Genomic DNA, 20,098 nt, shown 5'->3' on the forward strand with positions numbered 1-20,098 from the left:
GTGCTTTCCAAGATCCTATGGATAAAAAATTAGAAGGTTTGCTAAAAAAGATGTTTGTTCAGCAAGGTTACCTTCTACAACCAATTGCATGCATTGTCCCTGTCACTACAGCCGCGTGTTTCTGGTTCGATGAGCTAGAAAAGGCGATTATTAGTAATTCTTCTTCTTATGAGGAGATTATGGACAGAATTCGTGCTCTTAAATTGGCTAATTCTTTCACCATAGTCGCCACCTTGCAATTGGCTAGGTTAGCGGCGAAAAATTCTGGGTTTGCTATTGTGGCGCGCAGAGCGCTTTGGTTAAAATCTTGGTCAGCGGATGCGTCTTCCAAGCACAAATTGCTTGACATTCCTTTCAAGGGGAAAACACTGTTTGGCCCTGACTTGAAAGAGATTATCTCTGATATCACTGGGGGCAAGGGCCACGCCCTTCCTCAGGATAGGTCTTTCAAGGCCAAAAATAAACCTAATTTTCGTCCCTTTCGCAGAAACGGACCAGCCCCAAGTGCTACGTCCTCTAAGCAGGAGGGTAATACTTCTCAAGCCAATCCAGCCTGGAGACCTATGCAAGGCTGGAACAAAGGAAAGCAGGCCAAGAAACCTGCCACTGCTCCCAAGACAGCATGAGATGCGGGCCCCCGATCCGGGACCGGATTTGGTGGGGGGCAGACTCTCTCTCTTCACTCAGGCTTGGGCAAGAGATGTTCTGGATCCTTGGGCGCTAGAAATAGTCTCCCAAGGTTATCTTCTGGAAGTGATTCATCCTGTTCCATTAAGAGAACGAGGGATGGGGTTCTACTCCAATCTGTTCGTAGTTCCCAAAAAAGAGGGAACGTTCAGACCAATCTTAGATCTCAAGATCCTAAACAAGTTTCTCAAGGTTCCATCGTCCAAAATGGAAACCATTCGAACAATCCTTCCATCCAGGAAGGTCAATTCTTGACCACGGTGGATTTAAAGGATGCGTATCTACATATTCCTGTCCACAAGGAACATCATCGGTTCCTAAGGTTCGCATTCCTGGACAAGCATTACCAGTCCGTGGCGCTTCCTTTCGGATTAGCCACTGCTCCAAGGATTTTCTCAAAGGTACTAGGGTCCCTTCTGGCGGTGCTAAGACCAAGGGGCATTGCTGTAGTACCTTACTTGGACGACATTCTGATTCAAGCGTCGTCCCTTCCTCAAGCAAAGGCTCACACGGACATAGTCCTGGCCTTTCTCAGATCTCACGGATGGAAAGTGAACGTGGAAAAGAGTTCTCTATCTCCGTCGACAAGAGTTCCCTTCTTGGGAACAATAATAGACTCCTTAGAAATGAGGATTTTTCTGACAGAGACCAGAAAAACAAAACTTCTAAACTCTTGTCGGATACTTCATTCCGTTCCTCTTCCTTCCATAGCGCAGTGCATGGAAGTGATAGGTTTGATGGTAGCGGCAATGGACATAGTTCCTTTTGCGCGCATTCATCTAAGACCATTACAACTGTGTATGCTCAGTCAGTGGAATGGGGACTATACAGACTTGTCTCCGAAGATACAAGTAAATCAGAGGACCAGAGGCTCACTCCGTTGGTGGCTGTCCCTGGACAACCTGTCACAAGGGGTGACCTCCCGCAGACCAGAGTGGGTCATTGTCACGACCGACGCCAGTCTGATGGGCTGGGGCGCGGTCTGGGGATCCCTGAAAGCTCAGGGTCTTTGGTCTCGGGAAGAATCTCTTCTACCGATAAATATTCTGGAACTGAGAGCGATATTCAATGCTCTCAAGGCTTGGCCTCAGCTAGCGAGGGCCAAGTTCATACGGTTTCAATCAGACAACATGACGACTGTTGCGTACATCAACCATCAGGGGGGAACAAGGAGTTCCCTGGCGATGGAAGAAGTGACCAGAATCATTCAATGGGCGGAGACTCGCTCCTGCCACCTGTCTGCAATCCACATCCCAGGAGTGGAAAATTGGGAAGCGGATTTTCTGAGTCGTCAGACATTGCATCCGGGGGAGTGGGAACTCCATCCGGAATTCTTTGCCCAAATCACTCAACTGTGGGGCATTCCAGACATGGATCTGATGGCCTCTCGTCAGAACTTCAAGGTTCCTTGCTACGGGTCCAGATCCAGGGATCCCAAGGCGACTCTAGTAGATGCACTAGTAGCACCTTGGACCTTCAAACTAGCCTATGTATTCCCGCCGTTTCCTCTCATCCCCAGGCTGGTAGCCAGGATCAATCAGGAGAGGGCGTCGGTGATCTTGATAGCTCCTGCGTGGCCACGCAGGACTTGGTATGCAGATCTGGTGAATATGTCATCGGCTCCACCATGGAAGCTACCTTTGAGACGAGACCTTCTTGTTCAAGGTCCGTTCGAACATCCGAATCTGGTCCCACTCCAGCTGACTGCTTGGAGATTGAACGCTTGATCTTATCAAAGCGAGGGTTCTCAGATTCTGTTATTGATACTCTTGTTCAGGCCAGAAAGCCTGTAACTAGAAAAATTTACCACAAAATTTGGAAAAAATATATCGGTTGGTGTGAATCTAAAGGATTCCCTTGGGACAAGGTTAAGATTCCTAAGAGTCTATCCTTCCTTCGAGAAGGATTGGAAAAAGGATTATCTGCAAGTTCCTTGATGGGACAGATTTCTGCCTTGTCTGTGTTACTTCACAAAAAGCTGGCAGCTGTGCCAGATGTTCAAGCCTTTGTTCAGGCTCTGGTTAGAATCAAGCCTGTTTACAAACCTTTGACTCCTCCTTGGAGTCTCAACTTGGTTCTTTCAGTTCTTCAGGGGGTTCCGTTTGAACCCTTACATTCCGTTGATATTAAGTTATTATCTTGGAAAGTTTTGTTTTTGGTTGCAATTTCTTCTGCTAGAAGAGTTTCAGAATTATCTGCTCTGCAGTGTTCTCCTCCTTATCTGGTGTTCCATGCAGATAAGGTGGTTTTACGTACTAACCTGGTTTTCTTCCAAAAGTTGTTTCTAACAAAAACATTAACCAGGAGATAGTCGTGCCTTCTCTGTGTCCGAAACCAGTTTCGAAGAAGGAACGTTTGTTGCACAATTTGGATGTTGTTCGCGCTCTAAAATTCTATTTAGATGCTACAAAGGATTTTAGACAAACATCTTCCTTGTTTGTTGTTTATTCTGGTAAAAGGAGAGGTCAAAAAGCAACTTCTACCTCTCTCTCTTTTTGGATTAAAAGCATCATCAGATTGGCTTACGAGACTGCCGGACGGCAGCCTCCTGAAAGGATCACAGCTCCTTCCACTAGGGCTGTGGCTTCCACATGGGCCTTCAAGAACGAGGCTTCTGTTGATCAGATATGTAGGGCAGCGACTTGGTCTTCACTGCACACTTTTACCAAATTTTACAAGTTTGATACTTTTGCTTCTTCTGAGGCTATTTTTGGGAGAAAGGTTTTGCAAGCCGTGGTGCCTTCCATTTAGGTGACCTGATTTGCTCCCTCCCTTCATCCGTGTCCTAAAGCTTTGGTATTGGTTCCCACAAGTAAGGATGACGCCGTGGACCGGACACACCTATGTTGGAGAAAACAGAATTTATGTTTACCTGATAAATTACTTTCTCCAACGGTGTGTCCGGTCCACGGCCCGCCCTGGTTTTTTAATCAGGTCTGATAATTTATTTTCTTTAACTACAGTCACCACGGTATCATATGGTTTCTCCTATGCAAATATTCCTCCTTAACGTCGGTCGAATGACTGGGGTAGGCGGAGCCTAGGAGGGATCATGTGACCAGCTTTGCTGGGCTCTTTGCCATTTCCTGTTGGGGAAGAGAATATCCCACAAGTAAGGATGACGCCGTGGACCGGACACACCGTTGGAGAAAGTAATTTATCAGGTAAACATAAATTCTGTTTTCCTTTTAAAGCAAATAAATATATAAAGTAATGTTTAACTTGCATGAACTTCTAGTTTCCTTTACATTAGTCTTTCAGTTTTCATCTTGTGTTTAAGACACGTTTGCAAGCATTGCATTTGCAAGATGGATCTACAAGATTTGCAAATGTAAGGAGCTTTATAAATACACAAAAGGCTGTAAGAACACTTCAAACACGACAAAGGAAAGACTTTGACCAGCACACTAATTGGCATTGCATACGCCATAGTAACATAGCATATAGTTCAAATTAAAATCATGTATTTTAAATACTATGGCCTCTATTTAACAAGGTCTGGCGGACCTGATCCGACGGTGCGGATCAGGTCCGCCAGACCATCGCTGAATACGGAGAGCAATATGCTCTCCGTATTCAGCATTGCTCCAGCAGCTCACAAGAGCTGCTGGTGCAACGCCGCCCCCTGCAGACTCGCGGCCAATGGGCCACCAGCAGGGGGGTGTCAATCAACCCGATCGTACTCGATCGGGTTGATTTCCGGCGATGTCTGTCTGCCTGCTCAGAGCAGGCGGACAGGTTATGGAGCAGCGGTCTTTGTGACCGCTGCTTCATAACTGCTGTTTCTGGGGAGTCTGAAGACTCGCCAGAAACACGGGCCATCAAGCTCCTTTCGGAGCTTGATAGATAGGCCCCCATATTCCTAAAATAGGAAAGACATAAGTGCAATGCTTATAGCACTTTTTATTGTAGTTATATTGCTTTCTAGTTATTAAATTAAGTGAGCTCCCTGCAACAGGCTACCGGACATTCAGTGGAACATTCAGTTTTAATGAAACTTGTAAGGTATTGTTTAGATATTAGATATGAAAGAGTTGGTAGGCATGTTGTGTTTTAATGAATCTAGGTAATTATATATATATATATATATATATATATATATATACACATACGTATGTTACGGGTAAAGTAAGAAATCTGGGTAATCCTAGGATTACCTGGGTAAAACGGACATTACCCAAGTGGCTGTGGGTAAAGCCTGAAGTACTGTAATTCCCCCATGTACTCTATTTATTTTGCCTCCGTCTGGGGCGTTCAAGGAAGGTGCCCCAGCGATCCACTGGCATCTACCCCAAGAGAACCTTGGGGAATGAGGTTTATATCGGACCCCCCCAGGCAGAGCCAAAAAAAATAGTGAAGATGGGGGAATTACAGTGAATGTTATATATGTTTGATACAATGACCCACTTGGGTAATGTCAGTTTTACCCGGGTAATCCTAGGATTACTCAATATCTGAATATATGAATATATATATATATATATATATATATATATATAGTCTTAGTAAATATGGTTAAATAGGGAAGATGCCGTTATTGCCCTCCTAACAGTATACTAATTGTATAATATTGCATAAGGAGAGGTACATCTTATTTAGAACTTGTATACTTAGTCATTGTATACTGATGTTGCTGTGGAATAATAAATCTTATCAGCTATTTTAAATAAAACCTTTGCACGTACTCTGATTTTGTGCTTTCATGTCTCTTTTGGCATAAAATAATTAAAATACTTTACATATGGCGGATTTTTGAAATATATAAAATAAATGGTATTTTGTTTATTTTCAGAGATACCAATCACATAATCGTCTCAGTTAAAAGCGTTTTTTCTATGGCTTCAAATGTGACGGCCAGTGACATCATGTCCAGTTTGTACAACTACAGCAGGCTGTGCGAGACCTTCCCTGAGATTTCCTCTGGCTGTCAACTTATCATGCATCCGGAGCTGTATTACAGGTGTAGGTAGTGAGCATATGTCCTTAGCAGTTGCTTCACTTTATGTCTTTTTTCTGGTGTGTTAGACTTCAGTAGATGAGATCAGTTCATCACAAGACTGATCAATCATTAGAGATTTCCCTCAATAGACCAATCCCTACTATAATGAGCAGTCACATTTTAGCACCAAAGGAGACACCTTTATTTCAATGCCCAATAGACAGATGATTCTCTAGACTAGTCCATTATCAGAAATGCATTCTAGCAAATCTGCTCTTGCCAGACCTATCCATCAGCTGATAACCAATCAAAAGTGCCACTCACTTGACCAGCCCCTATTTATCTGTCATAATTATTGGGTGTGGAATTCATCAAGCAAGTTCCTACCAGGTTAGACTTCATTAGATTTGCACCTCCACCATTACAGATATCCCACTAGAACATTTTTCTCTTCAGAGCAGCCTATCAGCAGATTATTCCTAAATTGGACATTTTAAATACATATCTGCTGCTCAGCAACCCATACCCCAACAGATCAAATACAAAATAGACTCTATCTCCTCACAAGAGGCTGCCCCTTGCTCACCACTATTACTAGAAGAACACGTAGCTAAATGCTTTTGTCTACCATGATTTTTGTTAGCTTCCCCCCCCCACACTCACAGTCTGCTCTGCTTTGTTTGCAGCGGTGAGTCTGTGTAACTTGAAGAACCCTGGATGTGATAAGGATACAGCAGACTGCTCAGATCTGACAGGGATAGCTATGTGCCAGTGCAAACCAGGATATTTTAAGTACAGCAAGATGGACCACTCTTGTCGAAGTGAGTTTACAGCAAATATCTGTCCACAGTAGATACAAAGTCATTGACAAATTCACAAAAACTGTGATGTGTGGCACTGTTTCTTATAATTGTCATCTGCCCCACAGACAGGGGTTTTAAGATATTTCTCTCTGAATACAGAAAGTGTCTAATAATAAATAAGCGACATATTTAGGACAAAAAAAGCCATTTCATATATCTATAAAGACAAATTTACATGGAAGAAAGAGCCCTATTCATTCTCATGTGCATTAAAATTTAATGAAGGGACATAATGGTCAAAAATAAAATGTGCATGATGCATGTAGCGGCTCAAAAAGCCAGAGGTGGCATGTATTGTGTCATTGGTGAGTTAATTTGCATTATACAAGCCACAGTTGACTATCTATGCAGGAGTGAACAACTAATGATGCTGCATTGGGCATGTGATCGTTTTTACTTGAAGATTAATGTAAACATGCTTCTATTCAGATCTAAAATGCTGCAGCAGATATCAATTTTGACCAATATGTTCCTTTAACCAATAATCCCACCTGTACATTCCTGGGATCATAATAATTAGGATATTACTAGAAGCAAAAATATCATCTTTGTACAAGCTTTATTGTTTTTTCTTGCATGCTAACAAAAAAGAGAGTTTGTTTTGGAACTGAACCAAGAATTAGCTTTCTGAAGTGAGGAACACATTTATATATTCATAAGATCACACTCAGTATTTCAGCCAGAGGAGACGTGTACTTATGTGACCTGTATTAACATACTAAGGCCAGTACACCACCTGTTATTAAGGAGATAATGATTTCTTCCACATGTGGCAATATACACGTGAACACATATCAGGGGAAAAAGAATCTTTATGGTAGCTTATGGGAAATAAAATAGAGAAGATAGAAGATGAAAACTTTTAAGAATTTAGCCCAGTGTTTTCCCAAGGACCTATTTGGCGGTTGCACCACACGGCTGATTTTACTGACCACCCAGCTAAAATTTAAGCTAATATTAAATGTTTTTAATGTTTGTTGCACAAGTTATTAATAAATCAATGTATGTTAAATTATGCAATTAATTTGTGCTCTGAATAGCTTAAGTAACATTTAGAAATAAGAGATATTGCAAAGTGTTACCCTTACCCCACCGGCTACTTCATAATGCCACCTGGCTACTTCATAATGCCACCTGGCTACTTCATAATGCCACCCAGCTACTTCATAATAACACCCTGCTACTTCATAATGCCACCCGGCTACTTCATAATAACACCCTGCTACTTCATAATAACACCCTGCTACTTCATAATAACACCCTGCTACTTCATAATACCACCCTGCTACTTCATAATGCCACTCGGCTACTTCATAATAACACCCTGCTACTTCATAATAACACCCGGCTACTTCATAATAACACCCTGCTTATTCATAATAACACCCAGCTACTTCATAATAACACCCTGCAACTTCATAATAACACCCTGCTACTTCATAATAACACCCTGCTACTTCATAATGCCACCCGGCTACTTCATAATGTCACCCGGCTACTTCATAATGCCACCCGGCTACTTCATAATGCCACCCAGCTACTTCATAATAACACCCTGCAACTTCATAATAACACCCGGCTACTTCATAATAACACCCTGCTTATTCATAATAACACCCAGCTACTTCATAATGCCACCCTGCTACTTCATAATAACACCCTGCTACTTCATAATAACACCCTGCTACTTCATAATGCCACCTTCTACTTCATAATAACACCCTGCTGCTTCATAATGCCACCCGGCTACTTCATAATATCACCCGGCTACTTCATAATGCCACCTGGCTACTTCATAATGCCACCCTGCTACTTCATAATAACACCCTGCTACTTCATAATAACACCCTGCTACTTCATAATACCACCCTGCTACTTCATAATGCCACCCGGCTACTTCCTAATGTCACCCGGCTACTTCATAATGCCACCCGGCTACTTCATAATGCCACCCTGCTACTTCATAATAACACCCTGCTACTTCATAATGCCACCCGGCTTCCAAACTTTTCAGTGGAGAACACTGTAGCCTATTACAGGGTGGAGTCATATTTATACTTACTCAGTTTATGGTTCAAAGGTAAAGGGTGAATTCTCCCAGGGAGTGACTCTGCCTCTAAAATATTTAAGAATAAAGATTATCTGGACCGGACATTTCTTCTGAATGTAACCAGATTGATATAGTACAGAAACGTTGTGTGTCAGACACAGTTAAACTAATAGAGCCTGGATGGACTGTATTTCATAAAATAACTACTGGGCTATGGTTGCTCTCAGCTGAATAAAAAAAAATAAAAAATTAAATGTTAATATATTAAAGGGATACTAAACCCAATTTTTTTCTTTAATGATTCAGATAGAACATGCAATTTTAAGCTTTACATTCCAGCTTTTCAAATAAAGATAGCATCCCTTTAATAGCAGAGAGGTTTCTAGACATATTTGAGGTTCAATAAAAGGAACCTTTATCAATGGTGCAGGATGGTACTGGTGGTAAACTTCATATTCTAGTACTTATACTTGCCATTATTTTTTTAAAACCCCTTTCTCCTTCACATGGGGAACACACTGGACATGTAAAAAGGGAACACTAGGTATGTAAGACATGAACACTGGTAATGTAAACAAGTGAATACTGGGAACTAACAAGCTAAGGGCAACTGTTACATTGAGGTTTTGGAGTCTTACAATAAGCATTTTTCACAAGCTCCAGAAACAAAACTAACTTACAAACTATATGACATTTCTTCACTCTTTACTCATGCTCTGTGTACCCCCACAGCTGCAACAATCCAACACCATAGATGGGAATCAGTAATATTTGTGTATGTCTGCAGGCACCTATAGGGTGAATACTAACTCTAGTCATCATATTTGTTGTAGATTTAGTTACCAGCAAGTGCTCCTCAAATCAGCAGATAAATACACAAGACACTCTCTTCTAGTCACATGGTTAATGATAACATTGATCTCATGCTTATTAGTGCATTTTCTTTCATGTAATTAACAAGAGTCCATGAGCTAGTGACGTATGGGATATACATTCCTACCAGGAGGGGCAAAGTTTCCCAAACCTTAAAATGCCTATAAATACACCCCTCACCACACCAACAAATCAGTTTTACAAACTTTGCCTCCAAGGGAGGTGGTGAAGTAAGTTTGTGCTAGATTCTACGTTGATATGCGCTCCGCAGCAAGTTGGAGCCCGGTTTTCCTCTCAGCGTGCAGTGAATGTCAGAGGGATGTGAAGAGAGTATTGCCTATTGAATGCAGTGATCTCCTTCTACGGGATCTATTTCATAAGGTTCTCTGTTATCGGTCGTAGAGATTCATCTCTTACCTCCCTTTTCAGATCGACGATATACTCTTATATTTACCATTTCCTCTACTGATTCTCGTTTCAGTACTGGTTTGGCTTTCTACAAACATGTAGATGAGTGTCCTGGGGTAAGTAAGTCTTATTTTCTGTGACACTCTAAGCTATGGTTGGGCACTTTATTTATAAAGTTCTAAATATATGTATTCAAACATTTATTTGCCTTGACTCAGAATGTTCAACTTTCCTTATTTCCAGACAGTCAGTTTCATATTTGGGATTATGCTTTAAATTTTCATATTTTTTCTTACCTCAAAAATTTGACTTTTTTCCCTGTGGGCTGTTAGGCTCGCGGGGGCTGAAAATGCTTCATTTTATTGCGTCATTCTTGGCGCGGACTTTTTTGGCGCAAAAATTCTTTTCCGTTTCCGGCGTCATACGTGTCGCCGGAAGTTGCGTCATTTTTGACGTTATTTTGCGCCAAAGATGTCGGCGTTCCGGATGTGGCGTCATTTTTGGCGCCAAAAGCATTTAGGCGCCAAATAATGTGGGCGTCTTATTTGGCGCCAAAAAATATGGGCGTCGCTTTTGTCTCCACATTATTTCAGTCTCATTTTTCATTTGCTTCTGGTTGCTAGAAGCTTGATGTTTGGCATTTTTTTCCCATTCCTGAAACTGTCTTATAAGGAATTTGATCTATTTTGCTTTATATGTTGTTTTTTCTCTTACATATTGCAAGATGTCTCACGTTGCATCTGAGCCAGAAGATACTACAGGAAAACCACTGCCTGCTGGATCTACCAAAGCTAAGTGTATCTGCTGTAAATTTTTGGTAGCTATTCCTCCAGCTGTTGTTTGTAATAATTGTCATGACAAACTTGTTAAAGCAGATAATATTTCCTTTAGTGATGTACCATTGCCTGTTGCAGTTCCCTCAACATCTAAGGTGCAGATAACATAAGAGATTTTGTTTCTGAATCCATAAAGAAGGCTTTGTCTGTTATTTCTCCTTCTAGTAAACGTAAAAAGTCTTTTAAATCTTCTCTCTCTACAGATGAATTTTTAAATGAACACCATCATTCTGATTCTTTGGACTCTTCTGGTTCAGAGGATTCTATCTCAGAGATTGATGCTGATAAATCTTCATATTTATTTAAGATGGAATTTATTCGCTCTTTACTTAAAGAAGTACTAATTGCTTTAGAAATAGAGGATTCTAGTCCTCTTGATACTAATTCTATACGTTTGGATAAGGTTTTTAAAGCTCCTGTGGTTATTCCAGAAGTCTTTCCTGTTCCTAATGCTATTTCTGCAGTAATTTCTAAGGAATGGGATAAATTGGGTAATTCATTTACTCCTTCTAAACGTTTTAAGCAATTATATCCTGTTCCGCCTGACAGGTTAGAATTTTGGGACAAAATCCCTAAAGTTGATGGGGCTATTTCTACCCTTGCTAAACGTACTACCATTCCTACGTCAGATGGTACCTCGTTTAAGGATCCTTTAGATAGAAAAATTGAATCTTTTCTAAGAAAAGCTTATCTATGTTCAGGTAATCTTCTTAGACCTGCTATATCATTGGCTGATGTTGCTGCAGCTTCAACTTTTTGGTTGGAAACTCTAGCGCAACAAGTAACAAATCGTGATTCTCATGATATTATTATTCTTCTCCAGCATGCTAATAATTTCATCTGTGATGCCATTTTTGATATTATTAGAGTTGATGTTAGGTTTATGTCTCTGGCTATCTTGGCCAGAAGAGCTTTATGGCTTAAGACCTGGAATGCTGATATGGCTTCTAAATCAACTCTACTTTCCATTTCTTTCCAGGGAAACAAATTATTTGGTTCTCAGTTGGATTCTATTATTTCAACTGTTACTGGTGGGAAAGGAACTTTTTTACCACAGGATAAAAAGTCTAAAGGTAAAAACAGGGCTAACAATCGTTTTCGTTCCTTTCGTTTCAACAAAGAACAAAAGCCTGATCCTTCGTCCTCAGGAGCAGTTTCAGTTTGGAAACCATCTCCAGTCTGGAATAAATCCAAGCCTGCTAGAAAGGCAAAGCCTGCTTCTAAGTTCACATGAAGGTACGGCCCTCATTCCAGTTCAGCTGGTAGGGGGCAGGTTACGTTTTTTCAAAGAAATTTGGATCAATTCTGTTCACAATCTTTGGATTCAGAACATTGTTTCAGAAGGGTACAGAATTGGTTTCAAGATGAGACCTCCTGCAAAGAGATTTTTTCTTTCCCATGTCCCAGTAAATCCAGTGAAAGCTCAAGCATTTCTGAATTGTGTTTCAGATCTAGAGTTGGCTGGAGTAATTATGCCAGTTCCAGTTCCGGAACAGGGGATGGGGTTTTATTCAAATCTCTTCATTGTACCAAAGAAGGAGAATTCCTTCAGACCAGTTCTGGATCTAAAATTATTGAATCGTTATGTAAGGATACCAACGTTCAAGATGGTAACTGTAAGGACTATATTGCCTTTTGTTCAGCAAGGGAATTATATGTCCACAATAGATTTACAGGATGCATATCTGCATATTCCGATTCATCCAGATCATTATCAGTTCCTGAGATTCTCTTTTCTAGACAAGCATTACCAATTTGTGGCTCTACCGTTTGGCCTTGCTACAGCTCCAAGAATTTTCACAAAGATTCTCGGTGCCCTTCTGTCTGTAATCAGAGAACAGGGTATTGTGGTATTTCCTTATTTGGACGATATCTTGGTACTTGCTCAGTCTTTACATTTAGCAGAGTCTCATACGAATCGACTTGTGTTGTTTCTTCAAGATCATGGTTGGAGGATCAATTTACCAAAAAGTTCTTTGATTCCTCAAACAAGGGTAACCTTTCTGGGTTTCCAGATAGATTCAGTGTCCATGACTCTGTCTTTAACAGACAAGAGACGTCTAAAATTGATTACAGCCTGTCGAAACCTTCAGTCTCAATCATTCCCTTCGGTAGCCTTATGCATGGAAATTCTAGGTCTTATGACTGCTGCATCGGACGCGATCCCCTTTGCTCGTTTTCACATGCGACCTCTTCAGCTCTGTATGCTGAACCAATGGTGCAGGGATTACACGAAGATATATCAATTAATATCTTTAAAACCGATTGTTCGGCACTCTCTAACGTGGTGGACAGATCACCTTCGTTTAATTCAGGGGGCTTCTTTTGTTCTTCCGACCTGGACTGTAATTTCAACAGATGCAAGTCTCACAGGTTGGGGAGCTGTGTGGGGATCTCTGACGGCACAAGGAGTTTGGGAATCTCAGGAGGTGAGATTACCGATCAATATCTTGGAACTCCGTGCAGTTTTCAGAGCTCTTCAGTTTTGGCCTCTTCTGAAGAGAGAATCGTTCATTTGTTTTCAGACAGACAATGTCACAACTGTGGCATACATCAATCATCAAGGAGGGACTCACAGTCCTCTGGCTATGAAAGAAGTATCTCGAATTTTGGTTTGGGCAGAATCCAGCTCCTGTCTAATCTCTGCGGTTCATATCCCAGGTGTAGACAATTGGGAAGCGGATTATCTCAGTCGCCAAACGTTGCATCCGGGCGAATGGTCTCTTCACCCAGAGGTATTTCTTCAGATTGTTCAAATGTGGGGGCTCCCAGAGATAGATCTGATGGCCTCTCATCTAAACAAGAAACTTCCCAGGTATCTGTCCAGATCCCGGGATCCTCAGGCGGAGGCAGTGGATGCATTATCACTTCCTTGGAAGTATCATCCTGCCTATATCTTTCCGCCTCTAGTTCTTCTTCCAAGAGTAATCTCCAAGATTCTGAGGGAATGCTCGTTTGTTCTGCTAATAGCTCCGGCATGGCCTCACAGGTTTTGGTATGCGGATCTTGTCCGGATGGCATCTTGCCAACCATGGACTCTTCCGTTAAGACCAGACCTTCTGTCACAAGGTCCTTTTTTCCATCCGGATCTGAAATCCTTAAATTTAAAGGTATGGAGATTGAACGCTTGATTCTTGGTCATAGAGGTTTCTCTGACTCCGTGATTAATACTATGTTACAGGCTCGTAAATCTGTATCTCGAGAGATATATTATAGAGTCTGGAAGATTTATATTTCTTGGTGTCTTTCTCATAATTTTTCTTGGCATTCTTTTAGAATACCGAGAATTTTACAGTTTCTTCAGGATGGTTTAGATAAGGGTTTGTCCGCAAGTTCTTTGAAAGGACAAATCTCCGCTCTTTCTGTTCTTTTTCACAGAAAGATTGCTATTCTTCCTGATATTCATTGTTTTGTACAAGCTTTGGTTCGTATAAAACCTGTCATTAAGTCAATTTCTCCTCCTTGGAGTTTGAATTTGGTTCTGGGAGCTCTTCAAGCTCCTCCGTTTGAACCTATGCATTCATTGGACATTAAATTACTTTCTTGGAAAGTTTTGTTCCTTTTGGCCATCTCTTCTGCTAGAAGAGTTTCTGAATTATCTGCTCTTTCGTGTGAGTCTCCTTTTCTGATTTTTCATCAGGATAAGGCGGTGTTGCGAACTTCTTTTGAATTTTTACCTAAAGTTGTGAATTCCAACAACATTAGTAGAGAAATTGTGGTTCCTTCATTATGTCCTAATCCTAAGAATTCTAAGGAGAAATCATTGCATTCGTTGGATGTTGTTAGAGCTTTGAAATATTATGTTGAAGCTACGAAATCTTTCCGTAAGACTTCTAGTCTATTTGTTATCTTTTCCGGTTCTAGGAAAGGCCAGAAAGCTTCTGCCATTTCTTTGGCATCTTGGTTGAAATCTTTAATTCATCTTGCCTATGTTGAGTCGGGTAAAATTCCGCCTCAGAGAATTACAGCTCATTCTACTAGGTCAGTATCTACTTCCTGGGCGTTTAGGAATGAAGCTTCGGTTGACCAGATCTGCAAAGCAGCAACTTGGTCCTCTTTGCATACTTTTACTAAATTCTACCATTTTGATGTGTTTTCTTCTTCTGAAGCAGTTTTTGGTAGAAAAGTTCTTCAGGCAGCGGTTTCAGTTTGAATCTTCTGCTTATGTTTTTGTTAAACTTTATTTTGGGTGTGGATTATTTTCAGCAGGAATTGGCTGTCTTTATTTTATCCCTCCCTCTCTAGTGACTCTTGTGTGGAAAGATCCACATCTTGGGTAGTCATTATCCCATACGTCACTAGCTCATGGACTCTTGTTAATTACATGAAAGAAAACATAATTTATGTAAGAACTTACCTGATAAATTCATTTCTTTCATATTAACAAGAGTCCATGAGGCCCGCCCTTTTTTGTGGTGGTTATGATTTTTTTGTATAAAGCACAATTATTCCAATTCCTTATTTTATATGCTTCGCACTTTTTTTCTTATCACCCCACTTCTTGGCTATTCGTTAAACTGATTTGTGGGTGTGGTGAGGGGTGTATTTATAGGCATTTTAAGGTTTGGGAAACTTTGCCCCTCCTGGTAGGAATGTATATCCCATACGTCACTAGCTCATGGACTCTTGTTAATATGAAAGAAATGAATTTATCAGGTAAGTTCTTACATAAATTATGTTATTCTATGTGTTTAATTTGGTTTTTGTAACTTTCCATTCAGCCTGTGAAGACGGCTTTAAAAGAGAGAATGGAACATGTGTGAGGTGAGTGTGATATGGGATAATAGGAAATATTGAGTAATAAAGATTAAAAATGTGATAAAATGTGTGATACATAGACTTTGCCTCAATTACTATACACTTTGGCTTCAGTTTTAGAGATAAGTACTGTAAATTAAACATCATATAATAATTTCATATTCAGTAGTGCTGTGCAAACATAGAAATAAAGATTTTGGCCCAGATTATTAATGGAGTGTTAATTAACGCTCCCGCTTGAGCCTTAGCTGCACTACAAGTAAGTCAAACTTAGAATATTGTGTACGCGTTCAAGTATTCCCCCATCAAAGTCAATAGAGAAAAGAAAGTGAAAAAAAATCTTACTCTTGCGCAGACCCGATCGCATATTCTCATGTATGCTAACCCGAAAATGAAAATATTAATATTTCACATTCCTGTATTCTAATGTTCTTTACATAGAAGAATTATTATTATTATTATCATTTATTTGTATAGCGCCACCAAATTCCGTAGCGCTGGGTACAATGATAGGGGTATACAATGACAAAGATTTGTGATAAAATACAAAAACATAACAAAACTAAACAAATCTAGTACAGGAGGAAGAGGGCCCTGCTCCGGAGAGCTCACAGTCTATAGGTTTAGGGTGCAGAGACATAAGGTTGGGGTAGCTTGTTACATCGGTTGTATATGCAGCAGTGAGTCAGGCAGTTCATGTACATTTATTAGTTTGGTTCGGATGTGGGATGGAGGAGAGATGGTACGCCTCTCTGAATAGGTGAGTTTTCAAGGAGCGTCTGAAGCTATACAAGGTTGGAGACAGTCTAATGGAGCGGGGTAGAGAGTTCCAGAGGACAGGAGCAGCACGTGCAAAGTCTTGGAGGCGGGAGTGGGATGTAGAGATAACAGGAGTGTAGAGATGTAGGTCAGAGGTTGATCAAAGAGGACGGGATGGGGAATATTTCACGATGAGAGAGGAGATATAGTTGGGAGTTAGACTGTTGAGTGCTTTGTAGGTTAGGGTTAATACTTTAAATTGTATTCTAGAGTGTATGGGGAGCCAGTGTAGAGACTGGCAGAGCGGAGCAGCTGATGTAGATCGGCGACTTAGGTGGATGAGTCTAGCAGAAGCATTCATAATAGATTGGAGGGAGGAGAGGCGGTGTTTTAGAAGGCCATTTAGGAGTAGATTGCAATAATCAATGCGTGACAAAATGAGGGAATGAATAAGTATTTTTGTAGTTTTTTGAGTAACAAAGGGACGAATTCTGGAAATGTTGCGTAGGTGTGAACGGCAGGATTTGGTAAGCGCTTATATATGTGGGTTGAATATGAGTTCTGAGTCTAGTGTGACCCCAAGACAGCAGACCTGGGGTGAGGTGTTGAGTATAGAGTCTCCAACCATCAAAGAAATGTCAGGTGTTGGATGTCTCGAAGAGGGGGGGATAAGAAGCATCTCAGTTTTGGACAGATTGAGTTGGAGGTAGTGTGAAGACATCCAAAAGAAAATTGCAGAGAGGCAGTCAGAAATCTGGTTGAGTAAAGAGGGAGAGATATCAGGAAAGATAGATTTGGGTATCATCAGCATAGAAGTGGTACTGGAATCCAAAGGAGGCTATAAGTTTTCCAAGGCAGGATGTATAAAGAGAGAAAAGTAAGGGGCCCAAGACAGAGCCTTGTGGTACCCCTACTGAGAGAGGCATAGGATCACAAGATATGTTGTTAAAGGAAACTGAAAACGAGCGGTTTGACAGATATGATGCAAACCAGGAGAGGGCTGTGTCTCAGATTCCAAATTAATGTAGTATTTTTAGAAGGAGAGGATGGTCAACTGTGTCAAAAGCTGCGGACAGGTCAAGAAGAATTAGTAAGGAGTAATGGCCTTTTGCTTTAGCTGATAACAGGTCATTTGTTACTTTAGCAAGAGCGGATTCTGTTGAGTGTTTAGGGCGGAAACCAGATTGTAGTGGATCAAGTAAGGAGTTAGTTGTGAGAAATTGAGTTAGCCGATTATAGACTAGTCGTCCCAATAATTTTGAAGCAAAGGGAAGTAAGGAGACCGGTCGATAGTTATGTTCTGTTTATTCATAAATAAGTATTTCTACATATATATGATGTTTTTTTTGGTACTCTCTCTCTCTCTCTCTCTCTCTCTCTCTCTCTCTCTATATATATATATATATATATATATATAATTATATATAGGTATAGGTTCATACAGATATATAAAGGAATATCTATATAGCAATATTTAAAACATATTCTGCTATGTGCAGAACATTGGAATGTAAAATATTTACAGTAAATACACAGTATAACACTTTATTAAATATGAATTTTGCATAAAACTTTTGAGCCCTTATAACTTTTGTGTGCAATATTTTTTTTAAATAATTGTTATTAGAAAGTGTTATAAGTGTAAGTATACTCTGTTATGTATTTTTGATGAGTTTTGTTTTCAGTTAACCAGAGCTATGAAGCTTAGGTACTCATTCTAGCGATTGCGTTTACTTTTAACTCATAATACTAGTGTTAAGCCTGAGGAGTGCAAAACCCCACAATAAACCCCTTATCATTTGCGCTCCACTTGTAATCTGGCCCTTTGTTGGCAGATAAAAACCATAGGCCTGTCAGGTCTGACAATAATTCCTATAAAATGTAAGTTAGTTTGTAGGATAGCCTTACGCTTATCCCAGGCATTCCTAAATTCCATTTGCAATCTGCAGAAATTTAGCCTTCAGCCAATCATATGATGATGGAATGTTGTGTATAATGAGAAATACTTAGTATACTTTTAAAGGGACATAAAACCCTAAAGCTGTATTTTATTATTCAGATAGAACACACAATTTGAAACAACTTTTTACTTACTTTTATTATCAAATTTTCTTTGTTCCCTTGGTATCTACTGTTGAAGAAAGCTCAGGAGTGTGCACATGTCTGGAGCACTATATGGCAGCAGTTTGGCAAGAATGTTATCCTATTTCCTGCTAAGTTGTGCTCCAGGCAAATACCTACCTAGGTATTTCTTTAAACGAGAATGTCATGGGAACAAAGCAAATTTGATAATAGAAGTACAATTTTAAACTTTTAAAATTGTATACTCTGTCTGAATCACAAAAGAACATTTTGCGAACATAAAACTTTTAATATGATAAAAATAGCATTAAAGGGCCATAATACCCAAATGTTTAAACACTTGAAAGTGATCCAGCATAGCTGTAGAAAGCTGACTAGAAAATATCACCTGAACATCTCTATGTAAAAAAGAAAGATATTTTACCTCAAAAGTTCCTCAGTAGCCGCATCCCATTGTAAAGGACTTCTAAGCAGCAAATCAGTATGTCTGTCCCGGGACAGCTAAGGGGTTGAGCCTCGTGCACACTCATCTTATTTTCCTATTCGGTTTAAGGAAGTTTACTATGAAATCTCATGAGATTACAGTAAAAGAGTTCATGACCTCAGCACTGTTGATGCTGATTGGCTGCTGTTCATTTCTTCATTTTTTTTTATTATTTTTTTACCTGCAGCTGGGCTGCAGCTGAGTATAACTTTTTACACAGAAGCTGAGGAAGTTGTGAGGTAAAATATCTTCCTTTTTTACATAGAGATGCTCTGGTGATATTTTCCTCTCAGCTTTTTACAGTTATACTGCATCAGTTTCAAGTGATTTAGTATATGAGTATTATGTCCCTTTAACAAAACAGTGCAGGAAAAGAGATACATGTATTCAATGTGAAACAACAAGTAATAATATGAGGCTAGAGTTATATGATGAAATAATGACAACATCACCTAATTTGCATGTGATAAATTGAGGACACTTTTTGTATACAATTGTATACAGTCTTCTCACCTTACATAATTTTTCTCTTTTGTAGATGTCCTTTTGGCCTAGGTGGATTCAACTGCTCAAACCGTAAGTCTGATTACCAATCCCCCCAAAAAATGATGTTAAAGGCAAATAATTGTAAATACAGATTGTGTTTGGGAGAGGTCAGACTTAAGAATAACACGGAGATAGATGGGATAGACATTGATTTCATTATAACAATCAAAAATCCCCTAACAAAAAGTCAAGGTTCTGTTCAACTGTGAAAGCAAAGGGTGTGGGGTGTTTAGTAAAGTCCTGTGTCTGCCCAGCAGAGGGCAGTAAAGCTTGTCATGAAGTTTTAGGATAGGGTGAAGCAGAGATCAATACTTGATCAGTTGGAGGAGACAGCTAAATCTAATAAAGGTTTTTTAAAGATAGGTATGACTAATGCTTGATTAAATGATGAGGGAAATGTACCCGTTTTAAGGGAGAGATTGAATATGTGAGTGAAAATTCAGATTATCCTATCTTTGTGAATGAATAATCTAAATTTTATTAAAGACACAGAGACAAATATTTTGCATTACTTTCTTTTACTGCTCATGTGCAGCCTTAAAAGTACATAAATCACATAAAGAGTTAAAATAAAACAGAGAAAAAAGAGCCTATATAACTAGCCAAGTTTTGTAAATACCCATGGGGCAGAGGACAGGCCAAAAGGAAGACAAGTAAAATACCAACATTTGTCTTCCCGGGAAAAAGTTAGATATTTCCAATGTTTCGGTGCTATTGGAACAGTAAGATAAGCATCCGAAAGATCAAACCTGACAAGCCAATCATTGTCCAAAAGACAATCTCTTAGAAGATGAATACCTTCCAGTTTGTAGT

General features: G+C 39.9%; 1 protein-coding gene across 2 annotated transcripts in view; it reads left to right on the plus strand.

Annotated features, from left to right (window-relative positions):
- The window catches only part of HEG1 (heart development protein with EGF like domains 1), a 151,900-nt gene that overhangs the window by 94,254 nt on the left and 37,548 nt on the right, over positions 1-20,098 (plus strand). For both annotated transcript variants that reach the window (XM_053698057.1, XM_053698058.1), the window contains exons 7-10: positions 5,480-5,649; positions 6,313-6,447; positions 15,378-15,420; positions 19,278-19,315. In XM_053698057.1, the coding sequence (XP_053554032.1) occupies positions 5,480-5,649; positions 6,313-6,447; positions 15,378-15,420; positions 19,278-19,315 (386 nt within the window). The remainder of the gene's footprint in view (positions 1-5,479; positions 5,650-6,312; positions 6,448-15,377; positions 15,421-19,277; positions 19,316-20,098) is intronic.

Source organism: Bombina bombina, chromosome 1, assembly GCF_027579735.1.
Source record: "Bombina bombina isolate aBomBom1 chromosome 1, aBomBom1.pri, whole genome shotgun sequence".
Taxonomy (NCBI): Eukaryota; Metazoa; Chordata; class Amphibia; order Anura; family Bombinatoridae; genus Bombina; species Bombina bombina.